This window comes from Equus asinus, chromosome 25, assembly GCF_041296235.1.
Source record: "Equus asinus isolate D_3611 breed Donkey chromosome 25, EquAss-T2T_v2, whole genome shotgun sequence".
Classification (NCBI taxonomy): Eukaryota; Metazoa; Chordata; class Mammalia; order Perissodactyla; family Equidae; genus Equus; species Equus asinus.
This window is the reverse complement of record NC_091814.1, coordinates 55,377,798-55,404,381: the sequence shown is the minus strand read 5'-3', so window position 1 is coordinate 55,404,381 and position 26,584 is coordinate 55,377,798. Positions and strand designations below refer to the sequence as shown.

At 51.6% G+C, this 26,584-nt stretch overlaps 1 protein-coding gene and 1 pseudogene across 2 annotated transcripts; one reads left to right on the top strand and one right to left on the bottom strand.

Annotated features, from left to right (window-relative positions):
• RAB7B (RAB7B, member RAS oncogene family) lies at positions 1-26,073 on the bottom strand. Of its 2 annotated transcripts, none has more exons than XM_044758138.2 (6): positions 25,499-25,688; positions 17,558-17,626; positions 16,897-17,023; positions 15,982-16,197; positions 9,086-9,211; positions 1-627 (listed from the first exon to the last, which is right to left on the bottom strand). In XM_044758138.2, exons 2-6 carry the CDS (start codon positions 17,608-17,610, stop codon positions 613-615), a joined length of 537 nt encoding a protein of 178 aa, XP_044614073.1. In that variant the 5' UTR covers positions 17,611-17,626; positions 25,499-25,688; the 3' UTR covers positions 1-612. The 2 variants fall into 2 exon arrangements, with proteins under 2 accessions (XP_044614073.1, XP_014684676.1); XM_014829190.3 differs by lacking the exon at positions 1-627 and adding an exon at positions 905-3,041 and having other exon boundaries at positions 25,499-26,073.
• LOC106822967 (large ribosomal subunit protein eL39-like) lies at positions 22,130-23,064 on the top strand (annotated as a pseudogene).
• Positions 26,074-26,584: the final 511 nt, after the last annotated feature.

Below are 26,584 nucleotides of genomic sequence, written 5' to 3'. Positions count from 1 at the left end.
CCCCAAAACCCGCTGGGCAGTCGGGCCGGCCCAGGTTTATTTGGTGATATGATTTGCTTCTGCTCTTTTCCCAAGCCCCAAGGGCGTGTGCCACCCAGAGCCCTGGCCTGGATCGTCTCCGTTGTCCATCAGCAGCCTGGAGCTGGCCTTCGGCGCCCGGCTGGAGTGGAAGAGCAGCCTGGGCCAGAGCCGACTTGCCAGTCCAGGTCCTCTTCTCTGAAGGGATGGCTGCCCCACCCCCATCCAGACCCCACATGCTGCCTCCCTCTCCAGTACCTGCCCCACTGGTGGGTACGGGGGCCAGTCTCAGACTCAGGAGTGGGGTGCGGGGTGGGGAGTGGGGGCAGCTTGCAGTTCGTCAGCTCAGCTCCCGCTGCCCAGGGGACTGGTCGGCACGTCCCCTAGTTGTGATAGGAGGGATGCTGTGGGCCTTCAGGCTCCCACTCTCCACCCCCACGTGGGACATTCTGTTCTGGCTCCTGACTCTGGGGAAGATGAAAAATGCGTGGTTTGGGCCTGGCGTTGAATCTCCACGTGGCTCTTGCAAAGGCAGATCTTTTCATTTCAGGCTGCAGTGTGTCTGCTGTCCAAGTGGGCCTGGCAGGCGCTCTATCATCCTGGAGGGCACTGAAAACATAGAAGCCATACTCAGGGTGGCTTCACAGGTGTGCGCAGCCTGTACTCAGAAGGACCCCGTGCTTGGTTTAATGATCCATTGTCACTGTTCTGAAATTCTTAATAATTTTTGAACAAGGGGCTGGGTATTTGCATCTTGTTCTGGGCCCCACCAGTTATCTGTCTGGTCCTGTTTTAGTTTTTGTTGTCTTTCCCTTAGAATCTTTTGAATTTTGAACTACAGAGACACAGGTTTTTCCCCCTTTTAAATCAATAACTAACTACCATGAAGGATAAAAACAAAGAAGGTCACATTTATTACTTGTTGTCCACATTTGGAAACGGCCTGTGCGCCCATGACGGTGCACAAGCTGCTGTGCACACACCCACACCCCACACGTCCAGCCACAGTCCTGCCGACTCCCAGGAGAGCCCGCGGGATGTGGAGAAGGTCGCCCCACGAAGCACGTGGAGCCGAAGCGCGCTCAGGCCACCTGCTCCTGTGCCAGGTCCGTGCTGCTGCCCAGGACGAGCCAGTTCTTCCACAGCTGGGGGTGGGGAGAAGGGGCTCCCCAACGCCCTCGTTAACCCCCGACTCCCCTCGCTCGAGGTGGATCTTCAGAGTCAGATGACACTGGGAAGTCATTAGCCAACATGCCCAGCCCTGCTCGGAGCCCAGGGAAAGACACTTCCGTGTAGACAAAAGGCTTCTGTGGTGGCTGTGGGAGACGCTGGGAGGTCACCTTGCAGCCCCCTTCACATTGGACCCTACCTATGCTGTCTGTAGCTGGAAGAAAAAGATATGGCCTTAGACTCTGCAGGAACAGAGAATCCAGGAGCTCTCCAGGCCCACATTCTAGTACTGGTCACCCATTAGGAGTTCTTGTCTGAGTCATTGATGTCACAGTTTTTGCCCATTTCTTACTAGGCTTAAGAAATTGAGATTCTCCTGCCCCTCAGATCTGGAAGCACTGAACACGCCCAGAACCTGCGAACAAGCTCTGAGCATCAGCACAAGAAAGCTTAGCAGCTCTTCTAGCGTCCGTGGAGCAGCCCCTTTCAGCTCAGCCTGGGAGAGGACCCCTGCTGCCCTCTGGTGGCCAGTGGGCAGAGGCTCAAGGAGCCATCCAGGAGGCAGGTTCCCTTTGCCTGTCGCTGGGACAGTGGCTTTGAGGCGTCAGGTAAAGGAGTGCCTTTTCCTGTTCCTGGAACACAGCACGCTTGTCCTCGCCCCAGGGCCTTGTGCTCCCTCTCTCTGGAATGCTCTTCATCTGGATCTCAGGTGGCAGCCAGCTTCTCAGTCTCTAGCCATCAGGCCAAATGTCACCTCCTCAGGGAAGCCCTCCTGGACCACTTCGTCTGAAACAGCACCCAAACCTAGCCCCTGTCCTCTATCCCATTACCTTGTTTCACTTTGTTCAAGCCTTACCTGCTATTTGAGAATATCTATTTAAATTCTGTCTGTTGCCCCTCTCTCTCTCACCACAATGTTGGGTCAAGGAGCAGTCAATGTTGTCTGTGTCACCTGTCACTGAATCTCAGTGCATCATACATGGTGGATACTCAAAAATACTTGTTGAAGGAATAAATATGTGCATATCAACACGAGAAAATGAGATTTAAGTGGAGCTTCTGGTCCCCAAGACCGCACTGATGTGGGCAGGGCACACACCACCCCATTTGACAGATGAGCAAGCTGAGGCTCAGAGAGGTTTACAGGTGTTGCCGGAGTGCCCAGCGAGGAAGAATGAACCAGGCCCCACTTCTTTTCCTGGCTCCCTCAGTCCTATTCTCTGGAGGGGCCGAGGGGCGTCCCAGCCTGAACAGCTGCTGCTGGGGGTTGAGGCAGGCCCCCACGTGGGCTCCAGACCCTCACTTCCTGGTCCTGGTGCTGAGGGAGGCTGAGCTGCACCCTTGTCCAAAGCTGTGCCGTGGCTCTGGAAGGGTGTGGGGGCCTGGGTGAGGAAGGCCAGTCCGCAGGATGATAGCACAGACCTCCGGAGACAAGCCTGTCTGCAGAGATGCGCGTTCCTGAGCAGGAGTGTATTTGGGGAGGGCTGGAGCCAGCGAGGGAGCTGGGACTCCTCCAGGGCGTGGCTCTGGCTGTGACCTTCTGGGTTTCATCTGGACCTCTGAGGGCCCAGCTGTCCTCACTACAATCAGCCTGAGGCAGACGCTGCCTCTGATTCTGGGCCCAGCACAGAGCGAGGATGTCAAGGGCCCAGCACAGAGCGAGGGTGTCAAGGGCCCTGCCGCGGGGCCCGGGCCTCCTGGCTGAGCTCGGGCAGGCGGTGTGGCTGGTGGGGGCCTGGGGGACCAGGCCAGGGCAGGCTCTGTCTGGAAGGTCAGCAGCATCTACTCTGGGACTGGTCTTCTGGTGAGAGCTTGATGGAGTCTGTGAGGTAATTCTCTAAGATGCTTTGATACTGGAGGAGGAAGAGAGAAGTCAGTGTTCACATCCTCAGGGGCAAAAAGCACGCCGCCCTCTGTTTCTCAATGGCCAGTGGTTGTTCTGCTTTCTGTTCCCTCCCTGCTGTGCTGTTGGGGACGTGAGGCCCAGAAAGGGGAGCACTGGTCTTCCCCACTCTCCCTCTTCCTTTCCGCCTACTCCAGCCTCTTCCAGGAGCCCAGAGTGTTGGGGGCTGGGTGAGGGGCCTAGGTCTCCTGGTCTCCAACCCTGACCCACAACTTTCCATTCTCCAGGGGCACAAGTGAGGTGACGTTTGCCCTTAGCAGAGATGATGACAGCCCGCTCCTCATTTCTGCTGGAGAGCTCTCCCCACAAACATCCCCACACCCCAGCCTTCTCTCACCATGACCACCTCCCGTCCCCACCCCACCCAGAACCTGGAGAGGCCCAGTCAGTCGTCGTCCTTCCACGTCCAGGGATCACGCCCTACCGTAGACTCAGGGCTTCTGCTGGGCCTTTTTGCCTCTCTGGCCACCCTCCCAACTCTCCAGTCCCAACAAGGTCCAGGGAGGGCTCCTTCCTGGTCTGACAAGCCTCTCCCTGCCCAGCTGGCCACTTCTCACCTGGGACCCACCCGCCTGGTTCAGGGGGAAGGATGGGGTGGAGGAGGGGGTGCTTCCTCCAGGAGGTGGGCTTTACGTGCTCAAGGGTCTCTTCTTAAGGGGATCCCCTCTCTTTGCTCTGCCACGGCTCTCTGCAGTCACCAAGCTCCCAGCACTCATGTTCCTCCCACAGCTGGCACCATGTGTGTGCAAGTGAGTGAGCAAGCAGGTGTGCCCTCACTCTGCCTAGTGGCTCCTGATCCATTGGCGTGGACCTGAGTGGGGCAGAGCCTCCTGTATGGCAGGTGAAACTGTGCCTGGTGGTCCGTCTCAAGTGCCACTGAGGGGGCAACATCCAGGACAGCAGCCAGGCCTTCTCTGATTTTGTCTCCTCCACGGCACCCGGGCTCTGGCTGGGCACCCAGCTGGTGAATGTCACCCAAACCCTTCATGCCTAAGACCCTGGACCTCAGGACGTGGTGTGAGGCCCCAGCTGCTGCATCCTGGTGATCCTGGCCCATTGCTTCAGACCTGACCCAGGGTGCTCCCGCTGTAGAGGACACAGTCCTGCCCCGAGGCGCCTGAGAAGAAAAAACGAGGCGAGTCTCCTTATCCCTGGCAGTGCTCAGGCCTGGCATGCGGGATAGTCTACACAGCCCTGGACATCACAGTCCTCTGACCGGCCCCTTCTGCTGTGCGCAGGGCCCTCTCTCCACTGAGCTAATTGTCATTAGAGTCCTGACATTTCTGACCCCCCAGGGAGGGACAAGGAAGAGCAGAGCATCACCATTTAAGTCCCTTTTCACACCACCTGGTCTCCCCCTCCCTGCGAGCGAGGCAGATTTTGAAAGGATTCTCCTATTCTTTGGTTCTTTCTGGGTCCCACTCTTACCGTGAAAGCCCAGGGGTCCTTGACTGGGGTCGGGAGCTTTCCTAACTGGGTCTTTGCATTCAGGGCACAGGGCATGGTGCTTCATCCCCGTGAGTGTGCCCCACCCTCAAGTCCACGAAAGGTCCAGCTGGGACCCAGAGCCCCTCGTGAACAGAAACCTGTGCCATTGTCCACCAGGCCAGCCTTCGAGGAAGGAGGTTCCGAGTGTCGGGAGCAGCAGCCGGGCTTTCTGAGCCCCTTTGACTTTATTCTGGGAACAAAGGAAAGGCTGCCTCGGAAGGTGTGAGAAGCTTCCTCGCTCATTACACTAGCACAGCCTGAGGTCTTCACACCAGCTCTCTTCACCCAATAGTAGTCACGCCCTCCCCAGGTCCAGGTTGACCCTGAGTGCTTCCCATTTATGACATCATTCCACTCGATAATGGTGTCATCTAGCTCCTCTGATTTCCTGCAAAACTTCCAAGTCGCCGGCAGGCCATAATTAGGTTTCCTGTGTAATTCTTTTCTTGAGACCCTGGTCCTCTCGGCACTGTGTGTATAACAGTAAAGCAACCCAGCAGAGTCCTGACGCACCATCGTTTCAGTCAGGCTGCGACGGTGGAGTCCGAGCCTGGTCACCTCTATGGCCCTGCCTTCAGGTCCTGCATCCTGAGGACCTCATAAAGGTCCTGATGTCAGGATATAAAGCCAGCATATATGGGGTTAAAACCAAAACGCTCATTCCCTGCTTACTCCCTGGCTTCCTGGCTCCAGAATCCACTATCTTCCGTGGAGACAGATACCACCAAGGACAAGCACCTGGATTCACTATCTCCTCCCCGCAAAGAGATCCAGGCTGGTGGGAAAGCTCCGACCAGCAAGGCCATGTGCTCCCCCTCTCCTACCTAAACCCCCAAATAAAAACCCTTCCTTTTAGCTTTTCGGGAAGTTTGGGATTTCAGTGTTAGCTGCCCTTCTTCCTTGCTCAGTGCTGTGCAATAATAAAATTCCTGCTTTCTTCCACCACACCCAATATCAGAGATTGGCTGGCTGCACAATGGGTGAGCGAACTCACTTCAGGTTCGGTATCAGTCCTCCGACTTCACCGAGCTTGCTTCTAGCCAGCCTGTTTCCCTCCTGGATGTGGCAATTTTGTCTTTCTCCAATTAACCCAAAAGGCTCCAGGCCTCCATGCTGCAGCTCACACCTGGGAGCTGGGCCTGAGCAGGCCCCGCAGGGATGGCATCACCAACTTGGTAAGAGCAAATCCCATCACCCCAAATCCCCCAAAGCAGGTGGACATTCCTTCTTTGATTATGAGGGCATTCTTAACCATATCCTGAAATAACTAAATACCCTAATCCTTGAAAGTGGCCAGATTGGGACACTGAAGTCACTGCCTACCTTCTTTCCTTTCAGAATGTTAATGAGGACGTACCTAACCAGGTGCTCTCCTCGCAGATTGCTCTTCCCATCCAGAGCTCACTGCAGAGCTCAGACATTCAGGGACCCTCGAATGCCACGTGCCCAGTGGACGGCCTCACCCCTCCTCTGTGGCGCTCCTGCTTTCCACTCCCTTCTCCATCTTGGTCCAGAGCAGCACTGATCAAGGGTCCCACCATCTGTCAAGCTAGAAACATCGTCCTCAACCTGGACGGCTCCTGATTCCTTCTCTCCTATGCTGACCATCATCAACCCCTGCTGGTTCTGCCTCCAAAGTCTCTTTAATTCACCATCTTTGCCATCTACATCCTCTCAGGCCTGGACTATTGCAGTATCTTCATAACCACCCATGAAGCCCATCATCTGGGCAGCATGAAGCTCTCCTGCTGAAAACCTGCATAGTAACTCTCATTTTAAGACAGCTGCCTTTAATGTAATGCCTTCTCTGTGCTGTGATATTACTTTATTTAACCCTTGCAACAACCCCATTAGGAAGATATTATTTGTACTTTAAAGAGAGGGAAGTGGTGGCTTCAGGAGGCAGCAGGCCTTGCTCAAGGACACAGTGAGTAAGAGGCAAAGGCAGGATTTAAAGCCAGATCTATCCGGCGTCACAGCCCCGGCTGTCCCCGCCCCGGGCTGGGGCTCCCCTCCTATTACAGCAGGGCCTCCCACGTCTTGCTCCCCAGACACTCTGTGCTGGTGGGAATGAGTGCACGACCTCCAGGGAAGGAGGGGAGAGGTCCTGGTAGGAAATGTCTTTGAAAACTCTCGTTTGACTTTAAATTATAGATTTGCAGACTCCAGTTTCAACTTAAAAATCCATGTAAGTTTTACATTCTATGCCCTAGCGAGTATGTTTGTTTAATGTGAAAATGTTCCTCCTCCAAATTTCTGGGCAATATAGACATTGCAGAAAGACTTGCCCTGTTGGGCTTCAAGGTCCCGTTGAGACCCTGTGTGCCCTGCGGAGGGGGGGGGGGGGGGGGGCGGTCCAGCAGCGCGGTCTGGAAAGTGTGGACCTCCAGCATGAAGTCCGAAGTCCTGGTTGGGCCTCACCAGGCCTTTGTGATCTGGCGATGTTGACCTTGTAGGCGTCATTGCTGGCCACTGCTGTGTCCCCGCTTCCCTCCTGCCACATTTCTTTCTTTTATAGACAAAATCCACAGTTGTGTCCTTGCATGAGCCCTGTGGATTCATGCCTGGGCCTGTGACCACCCCTTCTCTCTGCATTTCTGCTGCTCCCACCCACACCCCCACTGGCCTACCATGTCCACCTGCAAACTGCAAATCGTCTTTCAACACCCAACTTGCATGCTGCTTCTCTGGGTGGGCATCACGCCACCCTCGCCACCAGCTACCTCTGAATCACCTTGGTGCCTTGACTGTGCTCCCCTGTGGCGTTTATCTCACCCTGTCACAGTCTCTTTGTGAACTCCCTTCTCCTCTACCTGACCTTGGGGCCACTGAGGTCCATATCTCCAGCCCTAGCCTGACAACTGGAGAAATGCTTATAGGATTAAAAGATTTCCATTTTAGAGATGAGGAAATTGAGGATCAGAGAAGTCACGGACTCACTTGAAAGCACTAGGGCCGGATTCAAGTGTAGGTCACTCTGACTGCGGACGCCACACCTGTGACTTCCACGTGGGGGACTGGTACAGGTTGCCAATCCATTCTTTTGCCAAGTAAAGATGTTAAAAAAACCAAAACAAGCAGGCAAGCTACCATCTACTAACACTAGCCTGGAATAAAAGTGACATAGCAGGAAGGACACAATTTCAAGAATAAAGGACACTCCTTCTCCAGAAAGGACGGGTGCTAACCACACACAAATACATACTGGCTGTGGGCTGATGGACGCTTCCCCGTGACCAAGCCGTGGGCAATCGTTGCACTGTGTTTGTGGAGGGTCATTTGTCACCTGTCGCTATACGAGGTCCAAGAGCATTCCTCAGCCTCCTAAGGCAATGGCAGGCGCAGGCACAGCGGCATTCTAGGAGCCCACCTGACTGACTATGTGATAGAGCCACACTGGTTGACCGTACGCTGGAGATGGACACCCCTGCTTTCTTTAACACAGGCAGTGAGGACTGGGGCCGGGAGGGGAAGCTGAAGACCAGCCTGAGGGGGAAACACTGAGACTGAGCTCGGAGGTACAAGGATGGGCCCTCGAGCCTCCTCCCTGGGCAGCCGCTGCAGGTTGCTGCTGCCTCTCTCCATCGTGGGTGACCCCAGGCTGGGCCCTCGAGCGCTGCTCCACAGGGTGTCTGGCCAAGCAACGAGGGCAGGCACCTCCACACAAGGGAAGCCTTCGATCTCCTGTCCTCATTTGCTCATTTCCTCAACTCAAAATCACTGCCATGATGACCTTCTCCCCTCTTCCACGGAGCCCACCCTGATTAAATGCGGCAGAATGATGAACAAGCTGAGCCCCTCCTGGGGCTAATGTCTTAGGGACTCTCTTCCGAGTTTCCAAACCCCACATCAGACCGACTTTAAAACCCTGCTCCTGCCTCCAGGCAGCCTTCCCTGAGCTTCCTCCCCGCCCCGCAGTGTGAGCTGTGCACCCCTGCTCTGGGCCCCTCACCACGTCCGTCCCCAGTTACCATACCGCAACAACTCCTGTGCCTCTGTCTCCCTCACGGAGGCGAGGGGCCTGGCACTTCTGACACACTCATCACACGCTTGTTGAATGCTCACACCAAGGGGTTGACATTGACCCGTCTCTGACTGGAGGATGTCAGCTGCTCCTGCAGGCTTGATTACCCCGCTTGGACAAGTGCTGGGCACCAATGGGCCTCTCTCCCACCAAAGAGGAGTGACCTAGAGCATCACTTCTCAAACCCTTGCTAAACGACAATCTCCAGGGGAGTACAGGTTGGGATTTTTTAGAAACTCCACAAATGATTTTGATAATCGGCCAGATGGAGGGACTGCCGACCGCGTGCTCTCTGGTCGCTTTCTGCCTCTGGCATTCTGTGCTTCCAGGACTGGACTACTGCTGAGCCCGGTCAGCAACCAATTAACTAAGACGACGAGCTGTGCTGCCCCACCCGCGTCCCCACCTGTGCCCAATATGTTCTTTTCTGGAAGCTCCTGAGTTCCCCCATCCTAGGGTGCAGCCCTCGTGGTGCTACTTACCCTCGACAGAGCCCGACTGGCCAGCATCTCGAAGGCTTGTACCACGTTGATGTCGTTCTTGGCACTGACTTCAAAATAGGGAATATCCTTCTCTTTACACCAGCCTCGGGCTACCTCCTGTGGCACCTGAACGAGGGGAAGAGATAATCACTGTTCCTCTAGCATCATCCTCACCGTCCCCACCATCACGTCCCCACCATCATTACCACCTCACAGCCCCATCCTCCCCACCACCACTCCCTTTTATTGAGAAGCTTCTATGTGTCTGTAACTTTACACGTGTTATTTTTTTAACATAAATCTATGAGGTGGTTATTGTTAGCTCCATTTTACAGATGAGAAAACTGAGGACTAGAGAATTAAAAAATTTGCTCCGAGCGTATGGGGCGGAGCAGGATTTGAACACAGGCCCAGCAGAACTAGAGCCCGCTGCAGGATGCTCCGTTCTTAAGGTCTCCACCAGGAGCTTCCTGCTGCCAGTGGCTCCTTCCTCAGTGCCATCAAAGGGAGATGGACGTGACACACACGAGCCAGGGAGGGAGGACTGCCTTCCCCTGAGCTGGCTCACCAGGCCCACACCCAGGAGGCCTGCTGCTGGGCGGAGACTCAGGTCCCTGCTAAGCTTTCTTTCCCAGGGTAGAATCCTAGGAACACTTGACAGGCTCCTACCATGGGCCAGGTACTGTGTTAGACATCTGATCATATTAACTCATTTAATCCTCTTAATTACCCTGTGAGACTCGTCTCATTAGCTCCACTTTGTAGATAAGAACACTGAGGCTCAGAGAGATTCAGCAACTGGCCTCAGATCACACAGCCGAGAAAGGCAGAGCTCGGATGCGGCCCGAGCTCAGGGCTCGCATGGCGCCTGAGTTGTCCCCTGCAGGGCGCTGCCAAGGGGCGGTGCTGCTTTTCTGTCTCTCCCACTGGACTGTAGCTTCCTCGAGCTCACGGTCAGGACCCTTTCAGCTCTTGGCCTGGCACCGTGAGCCACTCAGTACAAGCTGAGCGAATGGATATGTCTCTACCCAGTGCAAATGGCCCATCGCAGTCGAGCATGTTGGGTTAGGAAATGTTCCGGCAGCCCTGAGGGTTACTTCCATTAGTACCATGAGTTTAACGCCTGACTGATTATTTCAGAGAGGGGGAAATGACCATATATTGAACATTGGCTGTGCCTGATGCTTTATAACCATTATTTCATTTCACTCAAGGGGGCCAAGGTCTTTCTCATGGAGAAAGGACCATTCTGCCGCTCTCCCAGAACCGTGCAGCCAGGGGGAGATCAGAGACTGTCCTTTGTCACTCCTGCAGGTTCTAGGAATGTCTCTCTTACTGGGATTAAAGAAACCATAGCTGTCCCCTCTCTCTTTGGCCCTTGCTTCCCTGGCCACAGGAGTGAGAGCAGGGCGCAGGGGCTCATGGCTCTCCTTCACAATGCCTGCATCAGCATCACTCTGGCATTGTGAGGCTCGCTACCTAAGACTGGAGGATGGAGGTTGAGGTCAGCTAAGCAGCCTGCCCTTTGGGGAGCCCAGACGACACCTCCACCTCCCACACCAGGCTCTGCCTGGTCAGTCTCCTAGGAGTTCTTGAACTTGAGCAGAGTGGGGAGAAACCCCAGGCTCTGGTCTTGGCCTCTCATCTCTAAGATGCTCCAGCCTCTGTGAGGAGGAGCCCTGGAATCGGTCAGGGCGGCTCCCTTTTGTGGAGCATAGATGCCTAAGACCTAGTGAGCAACCTAGAAGCCTCACAGCTCGGGGAAAACGCTGAACTATTTGGAGGAAGAATCAAGGATGGCTGCTGCTTATTGTTGTTCTCACCAGCAACACGCAAGTAAGTAAGCACGAGAAATTAACACGCTACACCTGGAAGGCATCTTAGGAACGCAAAGGGCTTTGTATCTTTTGAAGTCCTTGAGCGCAAGGACTGAACTTACACTTCTTATAGCTCCATCTTTCTTTACATCCTGCTCCCCCCCGCCCAGCCCCCACCTCCCACCAGGTGATGAGCATTTTACTGGGCACATCACTGGTGCTCAGAAGTTGCAGTAAAAATTGAAACGAAGTGAAAAGAAGTTAAGTGCCTCTACTTCTCCAGGAAGCAGGGAGAGTCTTTATATTTCATGGCATGAGAAGCAGAAGCCTGGTTGGTGCCCAAGGTCATCCAGCAGCAGAGCTAGGCAGACAAGCACGCAGCCACAGCCTGCTGATCTTGGCTGGCCCTCTCTTCCACCGGACAGTGCCCGGTTATGACAGGCATTTATCTCACTTCCTCTGGCTCTTTCTCAGTCCGGCTTATACAGAATGATTAAGTACACTCCAAAATTTCAGTTGAGATTACGTTGCAAATTCACATTCTTTTTCTAGCCCCCTCTCCTCTCCCGCTCAGCCTCAGGAAGCTGCCCTGGAAAGAAAGCCGCCCAGACAGCACCTTTCGCTTTTCTCTTCCAACTTTCGTTACAGTTTGGTGATTGCTTAAGTCACTTCATTTTTTATTTATAAAATAACAGTTATCTATAACTTAGAAATAAACTCAGGGTGTGGTACCTGAGGACGTGGGAAGTATGAACATGTTGAAAGGGTTATTTCCATTAACTTGCTTTTGGCTGACCACATACTATTAACATTTTATTTTTCCTGTTACAGCTTTGCTTATTCATCAGAGGCCAAATGTTTGACAAAATCAGTCCAGTTTGCAAAGTTTTATTTCTGATTCTTTTTCATCTTATATGCATTTAAAATAATCCATAATATGTGTTAAAATTAACCTGTCAAATACATCTTAAACCACTGTGAAAAATAACAAAGAATATTTCCAGAAAACATAATCCTGATGAGATGAATCAGTGGTAAGTCAGAAATGCCTACCTGAGCATAGAGCAAAGAATTCACATCCTAGTGAGTAAATTCCTTGTAGCATAGATGCTAGCAGCATAGATTTTCTAATAAACTAATATTTTTTCAATATTACCTTCTGTAGAAGGAGTAAGGATTTTCAAAAAAAAATCTAAGCCAGTAATTTCTTTAAAAATTATCCTGTTGAGAACATATTTTTAAAATTGTGGTAAAATATACGTAAATATAAACTTACCATTTAAACTATATTTAAGTGTACACTTCAGTGGCGTTAGGACGTTCTCATTATTGTGTACCCCTTACCACCACTCATCTCCAGAAATTTTTCATCATCCCATATCTGGCATATATGTTTTAAATATTCATTTTCTTTTTACTAAGTGGGAAAGGCCCTCGTGTCTGCCCAGCCCATGCCTGGGAGATGAGAAGAAGGAGCGTAATAATTCCTTCCCTTTGTTAAGCTTGCCGTGTGCTTTATAGGCATCATTTCCCGGACTCCTCAAGCAACTGTGTCTGGTCTCCATTTCACAGACGTTGAAGCTGGAACTGGCCCAAGGACACACAACGAGCTTGAATTGAATGAGCCTGGAGAAGGTGCTCCTTCAGCTGGCCCTCAGCCCTCATCCACTCAACCCTATGCAAATGAACCGTGCCTCCCAGCCCCCCTCTCAGCTAGCCTGCCCCACCACCCACAGCACCCTTTGCTTGCTCCTGCCAAAGGCAGGAGGTTTGAGAAGGCCGCCTCCCAGCCTCATCTCTTGGCTCTATGGTCCTGGGTCTCTGCCTGAAGTCCCTCTGCTGTGCCCACTCCCACTTCCTCCTCTCCGCTTCCCTATCCTCATTCCATTATTGCTCAGCACTTCCTCGCCTCTGGTTCCTCCTCCCCACCTCCCTGCAAACCCTTCCCTGGGCCTACCTGTGAAAATTGAAGCTGCCCTAGTCCTCCCCAATCTAGGATCCTCTCTCACCTCCCTGTCTTGGTTGAACCCTGGCTTTTCCTGGAGTCACCGTCCCCCTGTCACCCTCTCCAGTGGGGGTCATTTCCGTACCCTACTCACCACAGATCCCATGGTGGGGTTGGGCTTGCCTGGGGCTTCACTGCTTCTTTCAAACCTTTATTCTTCCTCTCTCTGTAGAACAAAGCTAATCCCCCTGAGGCTTGGATGGGACCCCCTGGCCCCTTGGAGTTGTCACCTGCACGTCCCATCCTGCCAGGCCCCTCTTCATTCCCTGAACACTGGCGATCTGGTGAGCCTTCCTGTCCGCCTCAACTTGTAGCCTCCACCTCTCACGATAGCCTCGTGGTTCCTTCTCCTCCAACAGAATTCACTTCTCTCCACTTCCGCCTCTTCTTCCCAGGCCCGACCCAGGACCTCCGGGAAATATTAACTCCGTCTCCCATTCTGTGACTCAGTCTCCTTTCCCTTCCACTCTCTCATGCCCTCACTCCTTCTGTCCTCTCTTCAACCTCTGACACAGCCGCCCCTGGCCCTCTGGCCCTCTCCTGTCTCTCTTCTTTCCGTCACGGTCGCTCAGAGCCCTCACAGCTCTATTTTTCAGCTACTCTTGTCTGGGAAAACCTTAGTCCCAGGTCCCTCGTGTCTGGTTTTTATCCCATGCACAGCTGTTGAAGAAAAACACAACACAGACCCCACCTCAAACTCCCAGTCTCCTCCTCCAGCCGAGCCCTTAGTGTCACCCACCGTCCTCGTCTTTGTCCTTGATGACCTCCTTCACCTGTTTCTCTCCAGAGAAACCGGCAAAGCTTCGCCATGATTCTGGAGACTCCTACTTGGTTCCCTCCCTCCTCTCTCTCAGCAGAAGACGTTGCCTCTGATTTCACTGAGAAAGAGTCAGACTCTCAGTCTTGGACTCCCTCAGCTGCCCTCCCCACAGCCTACAGATGTACGAAGCAAGGTGTGAACATGAAAGTGTGGCCGAGGCACCGCAATTTTATGGATGTCAGATGTGAAGTTGGTTGGGAGACAGACCACCCCTGGGACCTGGCACGTTTCCAAAGGTTCGTGACTGAGAATCTGTTAGATGACTCCAAAACCCACAGCATGGATGTGAAAGGATTGAAAAGGAAGATGAGAAAGGATTTCTTCAGAGACAGTTGTGTTGTGGGTACGCCCTCCACAAGGAGGAGGACAGGTAAGGCCTCATCTGTAGCCAAAATAGGGCTTCAAGGAGGCCACTTGGAAAGCTTAACGTATGACCCCGGAGTGTGTTGGCTACAGTGGGTTGGTGTCTGCCTTGTCTCTGAGGGGAGGGATCTAAGTCAGAGAGCGAGCAGGCCGCACGGGGCACTAATTGTCCTGTCCCCACAGTGGAGCCCAAGGGCACCGTGTGCCTTGTGAAGGAGATGTGGGCTCCATAGAGAGCTAGCCAGCCTGGAGCTGTTGTAAATTCCATCAGGAGGACTGCCTGCAGGAGGAGGTTACCCCAATGGGGTGGAAGACGGCTGAAAAATGAGGAGTCGTGGAGAGAGAGGAGGAAAATGCAGGACCTTGTCATGGGAGGCACAGTTACATGTTCCCAGTGGAGGTTTCTTAAGGACCCAAGGAGGAACCCATGGAAGAGACAGTTGGAAACGCCTGCTGGGCCCAGAGAGCACAAACCATCTTATGCCAATACCAGTCAGATAAGCATTCTCCTGTCCTCCTGACCTGCCTCTCCTGGCTTCATTCCTGGCAAAGACTGAAACCGGAATTATCCAGAGAAGGAGAGGAAGTATGGACATGGAAAGTTGGCAAAGAGATGCAAAGGAAACACTCCACTCCTGGAACACAGTGTTCTCACCTATAGCTGGCCCCGATGCGAAAAAGAAAGGGGGACACCTTGCCTTTGAATGAACTTAGGACTTCGATTGTCATCTGAGATTGGATATTTGTAATTAGAGATTGACACTAAGTTTACAACCTAAAGTCGCCACACAATTGATGACGCCTAGCTCTCTATTTCCAGCACGGACTTCTCCTTGGAAGTTTCGTTCTTATGTGCTCTAAAGCCTACTGGTCACCTCCCATTAGTCGTTCTATAAGCTCCTCAAACTCGGCATGTCCAAACCAGACTCCTCTCTTTCTCTCTGTACAGGAGGCCCTTCCTCATGTAGGTGTGGCTTAGTCGGAAGCATTATCGTCCATCCATCCATCCACCCATCCACCTCCATCCATGGTTCCAAGTGATGCCTCAGTTCTCCTATTACTTTTCTCTATTTTAATCATTGTGAAAACGTAGTTCAAATATGATGACTCAGTTCCCTATTTGTTTTCTCTGTTTGAAACACTAAGACAACCTTGTTTACATGGCTCTTTTTGGTGTCATTTTGGCTTTGTTTGGCACAAGAGCATCTTTTGTGCCACTTCTGTTAAGTCCACCTCTATTCTTTTCTCATTAGTAGGCAATGATGTAAAGAGCTTTCCTTGATGCCCCTGCAACGGTAAACACCCACACAAGTGGGGTCGCTGCAGCCATGGAGCAGACCAGCTGCCAAGAGGTTAGCCAGTTGATCCAGAATATGCTTAAGCTAATAAAAAAAATATATTACTACTTTCTCAGAGAACTTTTAGATTCAAGAAGTTATCACTGCAGATCCTCTGCCTGACCCTGGGTAGAAATATTGTTCTACAGGTTAATTCAAATTCCACTTGCTTACCTCCGATGCCTTAATTCTTCCACTCCCTGTCCGTAGACAAAATCGCCTTCAGTTCTCAGCTTACATCATGCTACTTCTTGCCTTTGTCATGCTGTTTCTTCAGCCTGGAACCTTCCTCCCTCAGGAAGCCCTTTCTGTATTCTGGGCTTAAGTAGATGACCTTTCACTGTGGTCCCCAAATATCCAATGTATATGTCTATTGTTGCATTTACCATAGCGTATCATACTTGTCTTTTAAAGTGTCTGTATCCACTGCTAGATTGTGAAATTCTTAAGATAAGGACCTTGCCTGATTCAGCTCTATGTGTGGGACCTTACGCAGTGCCTGGCGTAGAGTCGGTACTCACATAATGTCTGGTGAATGAGTGAATGAATGGTACCTGCCGGTCTGCCAGATCGATCTTGTTGCCCAGCACCACCATGGGGTAGGACTGCTCCATTGGAATGGTTTTGGCCAGAACATCACCCCGCCAGGTATCCAGGGCTTCAAAGGACTCCAGGTCGGTGACATCGAAAGCCAGGATGCAGCCATCGGAGCCTTTGTAGAATGTGGACACCATGGAGCGGAACCGCTCCTGTCCGCCTGTGTCCCAGATCTGAAGGGGAAGAGCAGCCACCACAGGGGGCTGTGATGAGTGGCTGGAGGTAGGCCTAAATAGGTCACATCAAGTCAAAACTTCCTTTTTTGGGTAGGGAGCAGACAGCCCTGGCACAGGTGCATGTGGTCATTTCATATACAGGCACCTTGACCCTGTCGCCCACGTACACTACAGTGTCTTTGCCATTTGCCATTTAGTGTCCCAAGAGAACTTCCACATCCAAGCTCTCATTCTTCCCCTGGGTCATCAGGACAGGCATTGTTATTCCCACCTGAGAGATTTGGACCTTGGAGTGACTTGCCCAAGACTACTTGCCAAGTTTTCCAGGGAACCTCAGGTTAAGAGTGGGGTCTCCCAACTCCTGGATTAGCACTCCTTCTAGGTCAGGGATCAGCAAATTTTTCTGTAAAGGGCCAATAGTAAATATTTTAGGCTTTGCCGATCATACTGTCTGTTGCAACTACTCAATTCTGTTGTTGTAATGGGAAAGCAGCCATAGACCAAAAGAAACAAATGAACATGGCTGTGTTCCAATAAAACTTTATTTACAAAAGCAGGTGGTGGGCCAGATTTGGCCCATGAGTTGAAGTTTGTTGATCTCTGCTCTAGATCATTCTAGCTCCTGGTGCACACTGCTGTTTGAGTGGGGTGATTTCCAGGTACGTATGTTGATAAGGGAAAGGGAGGGCTGCTCACCTGTAGCTTTAAAGTTGTGTCATCCAGTACGATAATCTTGGAGAGAATGCTGGCCCCCAGCGTGGTCTGGTAGTCCTCGTAAAACGTCTTGTGAACATATTGGTGGAGGAGGGAGGTCTTTCCTACCCTGAGGAAAAGAACCCAGACATGTGAACACACATGTACAAACACACACATCCAAACCATTCTCAAAATCCTGCCACGCCCCCTGGCCACCATCTCTCCCTGAGCTTCTGAATTTCTAACGTTTGCAGTTCAAGGACCACACTTTGAATAGCGAGGGCCTAGGGAATGGACTCTAGAGCAGGAAGCAGTCAAAGGGGCAGGGAGACTCGCAGAGGCTGAGTGCCCCACAGCGAGGGTCGGGTATTTTCTGTCTGTAGCAGGAGGTGGCAGGGCAGATAGACACTAAGCGGCTTGCCTAATTCACACAACTGGTCACTACGGAGTTACTGCAGAGCTGGGACTAGAAACCAGGGAGCCTGACGCTCAGCCTCTTTCACCCATCTGAACACCCTTCCTTAGGGTGGGATGCCACTCTGGTGCCACTCTGAATCAGAAGGGGACCCATGGCAGGCGGGAACACATCCAGGAGGTCTCACTACCCTTTGGTATGGGGCTGCTTCCCAACTCCCAGACCTCTGAGCTGAGCTAGGCTTACCCCAGGGCTCCAATGATGATGAGCTTCAGGTCCACCTTCTTCCGGGGATTCATGGAGGGGCTTCAGAGCCTGTAGGGAAACAGAAGTCATCCACATGCTGGCCAGAGTCCTCTGTAGCCATTGTCACTGAGGCTGGCCTCTACTTTCCCCTCCTTGATGTGCAATTCACTGCCCTGGGCCAAGGATTTGGATGGGGTTGTTCTCCAAAAAAGACGGATGACTCAGCAACCCTTACACACCCTCCCCCTCACTTCCCCTGGGGGCCTCTCCAAGGGTGGAAGGGTGGTGGCTCCACGGGACGGGCACATCTCTCACCCTTCAGCTCTACCAGCCCTGCTCTTGGAGGCAGCCAGGAGCGCCAAGAAGGCTGGATGGGATTGAACAGAGGCGTCACAGACAGTCAAGCCTGGAGCCAGGGATGGAGGGCAGCGTGGGAAGAGGAGATGGGGCCAGGACAAGGGGTCCATTGTCAGGACTGCCTGAGAGGCTTTGGATGGAAGAGCGCCCCTCCCCACTGCCCGAGGTGTTGCTGCAATCGCAGAATCAAAGGCTCTTCTCTAATGCAGCTGGTGGGGTTGTAATTGGTACATGTTTCTGGAAAGCTACTTGGCAGCAAGTACTGAGAGCCTTAAAAATGTTCCTGCCCTTCACTTCTAGGAATTTGTCCTAAGGAAATAATCTGAAATTCGGGCAAAGACTCTCGTTCAAGAATGTTCTACACAGTATTATTTACAAACGTCCAACAATAAAGAAGTGGCTAAATAAATCATGGCACACAATGCATTATTAAGTAGTCATTAAAATGGAATTTTGGAGCATAATATAACAACGTGGGGAAGTGCTTATGCCACAGGATCGAAGTGAAAACAGAAGGCACTGAACCGTGCGTACAATAGTACCCCAAAGTTTAAAGCGAGCTCCTACTTGCAGAGAAAACGGTTTAGAGAGAAATATATAAAAAATTTAATTGGTTAATTCTGGGTGGTAGGAAATTACATGATTTTAATGTTGTTCTCTATCCTTTTTAGTGTGTTCCAAGTTTTTTACAACAAACATGTCAAATGTGTTGTTCCTGTAAGAGAAAAATATGTATATATTTTATATATACACGTATGTAAATTATATATATGTTTATTTATTTTTTAATAAGATAAAACAAAACTGTTGCAGGGGACTGTGCTTCCCTGGCTGTCTGGTTCCACCCTCCGTGCACGCATAGGTGGACACTATTCCCAACTCCTGGGCCTTCATTCCTTGGATGTGCTAGGCATACTGGGGAAACTGACCCTGCCTGGCTGGGGTGCCAAAAGTTGGCCAGCTTGTGTTGCCCCTGGTACTTGGGAAAGGCTCAAAATTGGATGTCCTGAGGCCATGGTTCTAGTTCTTACTTTGCCACTGTGTGACCTTGGGCCAGTTACCTCCCCTCTCTGCATCTGGACTTTCCAACTAGAGAATGAGCCAGTTGGGACCCAAAGACTCAAGGTCCCTTCTGGTAGGAAAATGCTCTATCTGGAGCTGCAACTCAGTGGACCACAAGAGCTTTGCCTGGGGTGCCTAGTTTGTGAAAACCCCAGAGCCCTCGGGTTGTTTGTGTCCCTCCATGAGCCGTGTCCTGGACCAAAGGTGATCTGAGGCTTTGCTCAGAGCTGCTTTCCCAGGAGCCAGGTTGGTGGCACTGGACCTTCTGCTGTAACCGAGGAGTGCTGGGTTGGCATGGTGGGCGACAGCTCTTCTTAATGGTCCATGCATTCATTCAACAAATGCCTACATGTCCACTGCATGCAAAGCCCTGCACTTGACACTGGGAGGAGCACAAAGACAAAGCAAATAGGAACTCACCTTGGGGAGTTATCAGGGGAGAAGGGATGGGGGCTGGGTGATTACACTGGAGAGAAAGTGTAACGTGTCCCTCCAGGGGCACAGGGAAAGTCTTGAGGGAATTCAGGGAATCAGGGCGAAGCCAGCAATCGAACTGGGCCCAGAAGAGATGAGACATGTGGTTGGAGGTGGTATTTCAGAGGGAGGGAATGAATGGGTCAAAGCCCTGGGAACAGGTGAGTGGAGAAGGTGGACGGTTTCCTTCAGGGAAGGGCGAGGTAAAGGGAGTGGAGGGAGGAAGGCCTGGAGAGGGAGTGAGATTAAGACGGGTCATGAATATCCGACTAAGGATTCATTAATTCACTCATTCACTGATTCAGCAAACATTTCCTATGCTCCAGGCATGCAGTGGAAGAGAATTCAGGATATTAACTGAGATTGGCATTTTGTAATGGATGTTGCTCCCCACAAGGAAACCAGCCAAGGGAGAGGTGGCTCAGAAGCTCCTGAAAGGGACGGGTCTCTAAGCGTGAGTTGCCGCTCTGGAAGCGGGGAGGGAGCACTGGTGAGCTCTGTCCTAAAGGTTTTGGCACCATGTGCTGACTCAGCTTCAGAAACCAACACAGAGCCTTCGAAAGGGAGTCAGAACAGAACAGGAGGCAGACGTAAGAAAGGAACTGGCAGTGGCCGAGCCCCAGCAGGGGCTGCCCTGCACGCTCTGTAGAGCTTAGGGAATCCTCCTAAGAGCCCTAAGAGACGAGTACAGCTGAGATTCAGAGGAGCCAAGCACTCGTAACTCGTCCAGTCCACACAGGCACTACGTGGACCAGCTGGCGTTTGAATCCAGGGCCAGAGAGGGCTCCTCTGCACCATGTTGCCTCTGACCTCCTGAGGTGACAAAGTTTGAAGCCACAGAATCTAGGGCACTGGGCTCAGGTTGGGTGAGCCCAGCAAAACTCTGGCAAGAGTTGGAGGAGAGTGAGAGAAAGGCAAAGTGCCGAAAGGTACAGTGGGAGCGAGAGACCGGGGCTGCTGAACTGGAGCTGTTGCTTGAGGACCGATGGCGGGGCCGGGACGGGGTGAGCTGAGGCGGAGGGGGGCGTGCTCCCACGCTGTGAGACGGCCATGCTGCCTGTCAGACGGCCACACTGCCGGCGGCTCATACCGTGAGCTCGTGCTTATTTGCCTGGCATAGTGCCGAGCTCTGCAAATATGCGAATAAACAGTATGCATATCTTTCTGAGCTTAAATGTATGAATACATTATTATAATACATTTAATACGTATCATACATTATCATAATACATTTACTGGCACAGATTAAGGGCCGAAGAAGTGTTAGCTATTTTAGCACTACTGTTAGCACACAAAAAATAGCACGTGGGGTTGATACTATTATTCTCTCTACTCTCCCACTGAAGAAGGACGTTTAGAGAAGTTAAGTAATTCATCTCTAAAGTCACAGCCGGTTAAGCGGTAGAGGCTGGGTATGAATCCAGGCCTAATTTCAGAGACCACACTGTCAACCGCTAGCTTCTACTGCCTCCCGCAAACCTGGAGTGAGGCTCACGCACCCTGCCGCTCGGTGCCCCGTCAGAGAGGCTGGGGGCTGGGTGGTGCGGGGCGGGGGTGTGGCACGGTGCAGCAGGGCTGGAGGGCGGTAAAGGGGAAGCTTTTGCGTGGGAGATAGGAAGTGTGTGTGTTATGTATAACAGACATCCACTATGTGTAAAGTACTCCATGGATCAAGACAACATACAACACAAAAATGGGCAAAAAATATGGGAATATGAGTAAGTAGCCAGTGGAAGTCTTATAAATGGTTAGTAGTAAGCTTTGAAAAGATGCTCAAACTTACTAACTTTTAAGGACATGCAAAATTTAAAAATACCTTTTTTTAACCCACAAGAGTAGCAAAAATTAAAAAGAGTGATGATAATATTTAGTGTTGACAAGCGCGTAGAGGAAACACTCTTGTATGTTGTTGATAGAGTATGATTTGGCACAGTCTTTCCTGGAGGGCAATTTGACAATATCAAAGCTTGATATGCACATAGCCTAGGTTCTAATTCTAGAGATCTATCCTACAGAAATCTACATATTCTCAAACACACATTTGTACAAAGAGGATGGCAGGAGAGCATCGTTGTAACCTGGAGGTTCATCAGTAAGAGACTCTACATAAATTATGATCCATTCATACTCTGGAATACCAAGTCGTTTTAAAAAGAGAGAAGTAATGAAGTGGAAAGATGTGATGATAATTTAAGTAAAAAAATGAACATCACTGAACATTGTGTATAGTATGATCCCAGTTATATAAAAACAAACAACCCTATGTGTGTGCCTAATGGCTAATATATTTATGCTTGTCCTGCAAACACACGAGAAAGCTATGGATAGATACACACTAATGATTCCCACGAGGCGGTGAAAGGTAGACTAGGGGCCAGGAAACACTGTTTGACTTTATATATCTTGTGTTAAAATTGGTTACACAACCCTAAGCTGTAATTAAAAAACATCAAATAAAGACGTAACATTTCTTTAAAAAGAGCGCGTGGATGGATGGCAGCCCAAGGTCATCTGAGTGTGACTTCCTGACAGGACAAATCACTTCCGTGTCTGCAGCAGGAGAGGGAGCCTGGTTGCATGGAATGATCATGAGTTTTGGAGTCAGAGCTCTCATCGCAGCTGTACGCATTCGTAACCTTGGGTGAGTTACTTAATTAACCTTGCTGAGTCTGTTCCCGCATGAGTAGAATGGACATTGTGGCCGCAGCTTATTTTGCAGGGTAGCATGCCTCGTGTTCTTACAGCACAACAGGCTCCCCAAATTGGGGAAGACCCAGTTAAATGGTTAACCACGTGGGGCAGAGGAGAGGAGACCTGCTCTGTAGTGCTTGCTCCTCTCTGTGGTGTGAAAAGACACTCCCTCTGTGGCTGATTTCCACCCATCAGTGTGGAGCTGGCTCCAGCAGACTATAGCAAGGGCTTCAACGGCCCTCTAGCCCAATCCCCCCCAGTGCTTGAGCCGTTGCCACCACAGTCATGGAAAAATGAAGCCAGACTTGCCTCCATAGAGCTTCTTCCCTCTACAGGGGGTGGATTTCTCCCGGGGGGGCCACACAAAAAGTGCTCAATTCCTCTGCCACTTGCCAGCCCTCCTGAGGTCGAAAGTCTTCCCTTTGAGTTCTACTTGTCTTTTCTTCCCCAGATCCTTGTAACTCACCTCCGCCTTGACTCTGAGCTCCCCTCACCCCGCCACCACCCTGGTCCCTTCCCCCGCATGTGCCACTGCCAATTCCCCTACGCCACACCCAGAAGGGCAGGACTTTGCTGAGGCTGGCTCTCTCGCCTTCCGCACCATCGTGGTGTGTGCGGTTGGCTCGTTCCTCACCATGTCTCTCACAAGACTCTCAGGATCAAGCAATTCCTGGCCAAGAATCAAAAGCAGAATTGTCCCATTCCCTAGCGGATTTGGAAGAAAACTGGTAATAAAACGAGGTACAACTCTAAGAGGAGACACTGGAGAAGAACCAAGCTGGGTCTATAAGGAATTGCACGTGAAGATGGCACACATACTGATGCTGTATCAAGGTCACTAGCGTCTCACCATGTCAGGCTTTAAAAATCACCACTCTCTGGGGCCGACTTGTTGGTGTAGTGGTTGAGTTTGCACACTCAGATCCTGGGCATGGCCCACACACTGCTCATCAAACCACACTGTGGCGGCGTCCCACATACAAAGTGGAGGAAGACTGGCACAGATGTTAGCTCAGTGACAATCTTCCTCAGGCAAAAAAAGGAAGATTGGCAACAGGTGTTAGCTAAGGGCCAATCTTCCTCACCAAAAAAAGAAAAGAAAAATCACCACAACCTGGACAGTTGGACATGTGTTATTGGGAAATTGTTTTTCTTTTTGTTTCTATGCTCCTGCACCAGTAGGTGGGTCCGTAAGAAATACCTGAGAACTTCTGTTTGAAAAAAATAAAAGACAATAAAAAATCCTTGTCCTTGGGCCAGGATAACTAGCAGCAACAGAGGGTGACCAGGACTGTGTGCATGGCAGGAGGGCGGCTCAGGGGTCGACACTGGCTGGGCCCACCAAGGAAGCACAAGCAGATTTCCAATGGTGGCTCAAGTCCTTTCCCATGTCCTCTGTGCCCTGCCCTTGGCTGGGCTTGGCTGTTTTGAGCCCCCTCAGCTGAGTCAGATGCTTCAAACCACGGCATCCTCCTAGAGGCCGGGCTGAGTCATGACCCTGTTTCACTGTTAAATAACATTTCACTGTTAAATAACAGTGAAAAGCAGGCTTGGAATGCAAAGCCTGACTTCAGCCAGCCTAGTTTACACAGAGCAGAATCTGCAGGCGAGCGTCTCCATCACATTCGACTCAGTCTTCTCCCCGTCTTGCCTGGCAGCACTCCTAAGCCCAGAGCCCTGGCCCTGCCTGGCATGCCAACGCCACAGTGTCACTCAGTCCTTGGGGAGTAAGAAAGACTGAGTTGATGCCCTCTCACAATTTTTTTTTTTTAAAGCCCTAGCTCTTGGGACCAGACTTACAAGAACTCTTGGACCTGCTCTGCTCTCACCTTCCTCCTTCCCTTCTCTCCCTATGCCATGGCCACAGCCAGGACCCAGGTACAATTTCCTGCCTCGCTCGTGTTGGGTTGACGCGTCATTTCTGCTGACAGGCAGGAGGGACGAGGGAGTGCGCAGGGTGGGTGCGAACTCTGAAGCAGGCAAAGTCTCCCCCCACCTCATACTATCTTACTCCACTTTTTGGTGCCTCCCCTCCCTCTTCCCACATCTTGGAAAATGACAAACCTAGCCACTCTAAAACATTAGTGGGACTTACAATCTTAGGAGTAAAGTTTGTCTTTGAAAAGAGGCTATCCAGGGAGCACAAGGCTTTATTGCCTCCCAGGAAGGCTCACAACTCTGCCTCACCCACCTACCTGCCAGCCAGTCTAGACCTGCTCCCTCCGGAAAGCGCACCCGCAGCCCTGGTTTCAGATGCTCAGCACTCCTGTTCTTTAAGTTCTTTGGGAGTATTAGTCTTGTTTCACCATGTAAACTGTCAGTGCCCAGAGGGCAGGACAGTGCCTCATACCTCTCCGTACCCATCCAAAGAGCCTGACCCATGCTGGGAATATTGAATCTCCAATAAATGGTCATCCATCCATCCATCTATCTGTCCATCCGTCCATCCATTCATCCATCTCCATCTACTCATCCATTTGTCTGTCTATCCTTCTATCCATCCATCTCCATCCATGTATCCATCCATCCAGCTGTCTAACTGTCCCTCTAGCTAACAGATAACATTATGATGGGTTGTTTATTGTCCATCCGTCTGTGCACGCATGCAGCAGATGTACTATGTGCCTGCCAGGCATCAGCACTATATAGGTCTGAGGATGCAGACAAGTTTCTATCTCCAGGAGACTTGTGTGGTGGAGGATTGATTGTAAGCCCCCCCAAATTATTTTTATTACTATATAACGCCTAGCAATTATAGGGTACTTTGCAGTTTACAAAATGTCATCCTAACCTGGTGGATTCTTGACCCAAGGGCAACTAGATAGTGGCAAGCTCAGACTGGAATCTAGGTCTGTATCACTCTGTTCATTGGCTTGCCTAGCATTGCAGAGATGTGCTGGGGACACATTTACTATTTAGAACAAGAGGGACCCTTTCCTACTCCAAGAGCTCCCCTCTCCCAGAGGAGATCATTTGGTGGACATGAGTTCCATCCCAGAAGGTACCCTCTCCATGTGGCAAGGGGACTCTGGGTGCTAGCAGGACTTGGTTCCTGGCTGGCCCTCCTCTGGCTGAGCCAGCAGCCCTGTCATCTGCTGAGACTGACAGCCGGTGCGGAGCCCCGAGCCCGGCCCCAGCTCCCTGGGCTGGGCGGGGAGTCCTTCCTGCCTGGCTCACGGCCACTCTCTGGGAGTTTCTCCAGCGTGGGGGTCCTGGGGCTGGATCTAAGCCTTACAGTTGCCTGATTCTAAGCCTCATCCCTGCGTCCCCTGCCTCCATTCCTCCCTCCAAAACCTGAGTACTCCAGGGGCTGCTGGGACAGACAGAAGAACCGAGAAGAACTTCCAGGGCACTTACAGTTGTAGCTGCTCAGCATTCAGCCTCTGAGGGCGGGCGAGAGTTCTCTCTGAGCCAGGGGTCTCCTCTTAGAGCAAGTCTCAGCCGGGTCAGAGGAAAAAGTCTTTGGGAGCACAAAAGAGTTTGTTGAGGCCAAGACACTTCCTTCTGCGTTTTCCTCCTCTCCCTCTCATGCACAGACTTGGGAAAGTTGCAAAAGAGGCTGGGCCGGGGTGACCTCAGCTGTGTGGGTGGAGGGGGTGGAGTGAGATGGGAAAGCTAGGCTTCAGAGCTGACTGGATTTGGGGCCCCGTGAGACTTAATTTATAGGGACTCTGGCCTCTGGGGGGAAGGAGGAATGGAAGGCTTGAGGGTGGGAGCTTGTGGGTCAGAGGGCCTGCCTGCAAAGTAACACGCTGGTTTGTGGGCACCATAAAAACCCTCTGGCTGGTTTTAGCAACTTCTGCTACTGGAAGCCACCCAGTAAGGGGTCCTTTTGTTTGTTGAAGTATCAGTGGTGTGGTGGATTTGGTTCCACCACCAGCCTGGTGAGGAGAGGTTCTGGTCCTCACACCTTGCCCTCACCCCGTGCACACACCACATTTCCCCACATCACCACCACGACTACCACCACCATACCACACCCCGCCCCCTCCCGGACTGGTGAGATGGGAGGCAAGTCCTGACATCTCCCTGGGCCTCTCAGATGAGGATGTGTGACCCAACCTGCAGTAATAAAGTGCTGTTAGCAGGAGGCTAATTTGGGTGTCTCTTTGAGCTGCCTGGAACCATGCCTGGGGTAACTACGGTTGACAGATAAAAGGGGAATAAAGTGAGTTTAAGCATGCTCAAATTATGTGGGTTACCAGATCCCAAGGAATCCCAAGGGATCCCCTCAAGTCTCGTCACACATTTGATGCTCCCTGCCATCCCCACATTCCTTCTGAGGTGGGGGTTTTCCTCCTTAGCACCCCATTCCTTTGTTTAATAATCTTCCCTGTCAAAAAATTCTTCCTCATATCCAAGATGTGTGTCTGACGCTGCGTCACGGCTCCTTTCTATGTCTGCTTAACTGGACTGCATGCTCCTCAGGGCGGACTCGGTATC

Coding starts and splice junctions, on each gene's coding strand:
- RAB7B (XM_014829190.3), bottom strand. CDS start 17,610: ATGAATCCCCGGAAGAAGGTGGACCTGAAGCTCATCATCATTGGAGCC. Junction 16,198..16,896: donor ACACAACTTTAAAGCTACAG/GTGAGCAGCCCT, acceptor CTTCCCCTTCAG/ATCTGGGACACAGGCGGACA. Junction 9,212..15,981: donor TCGATCTGGCAGACCGGCAG/GTACCATTCATT, acceptor CCCCTCGTTCAG/GTGCCACAGGAGGTAGCCCG.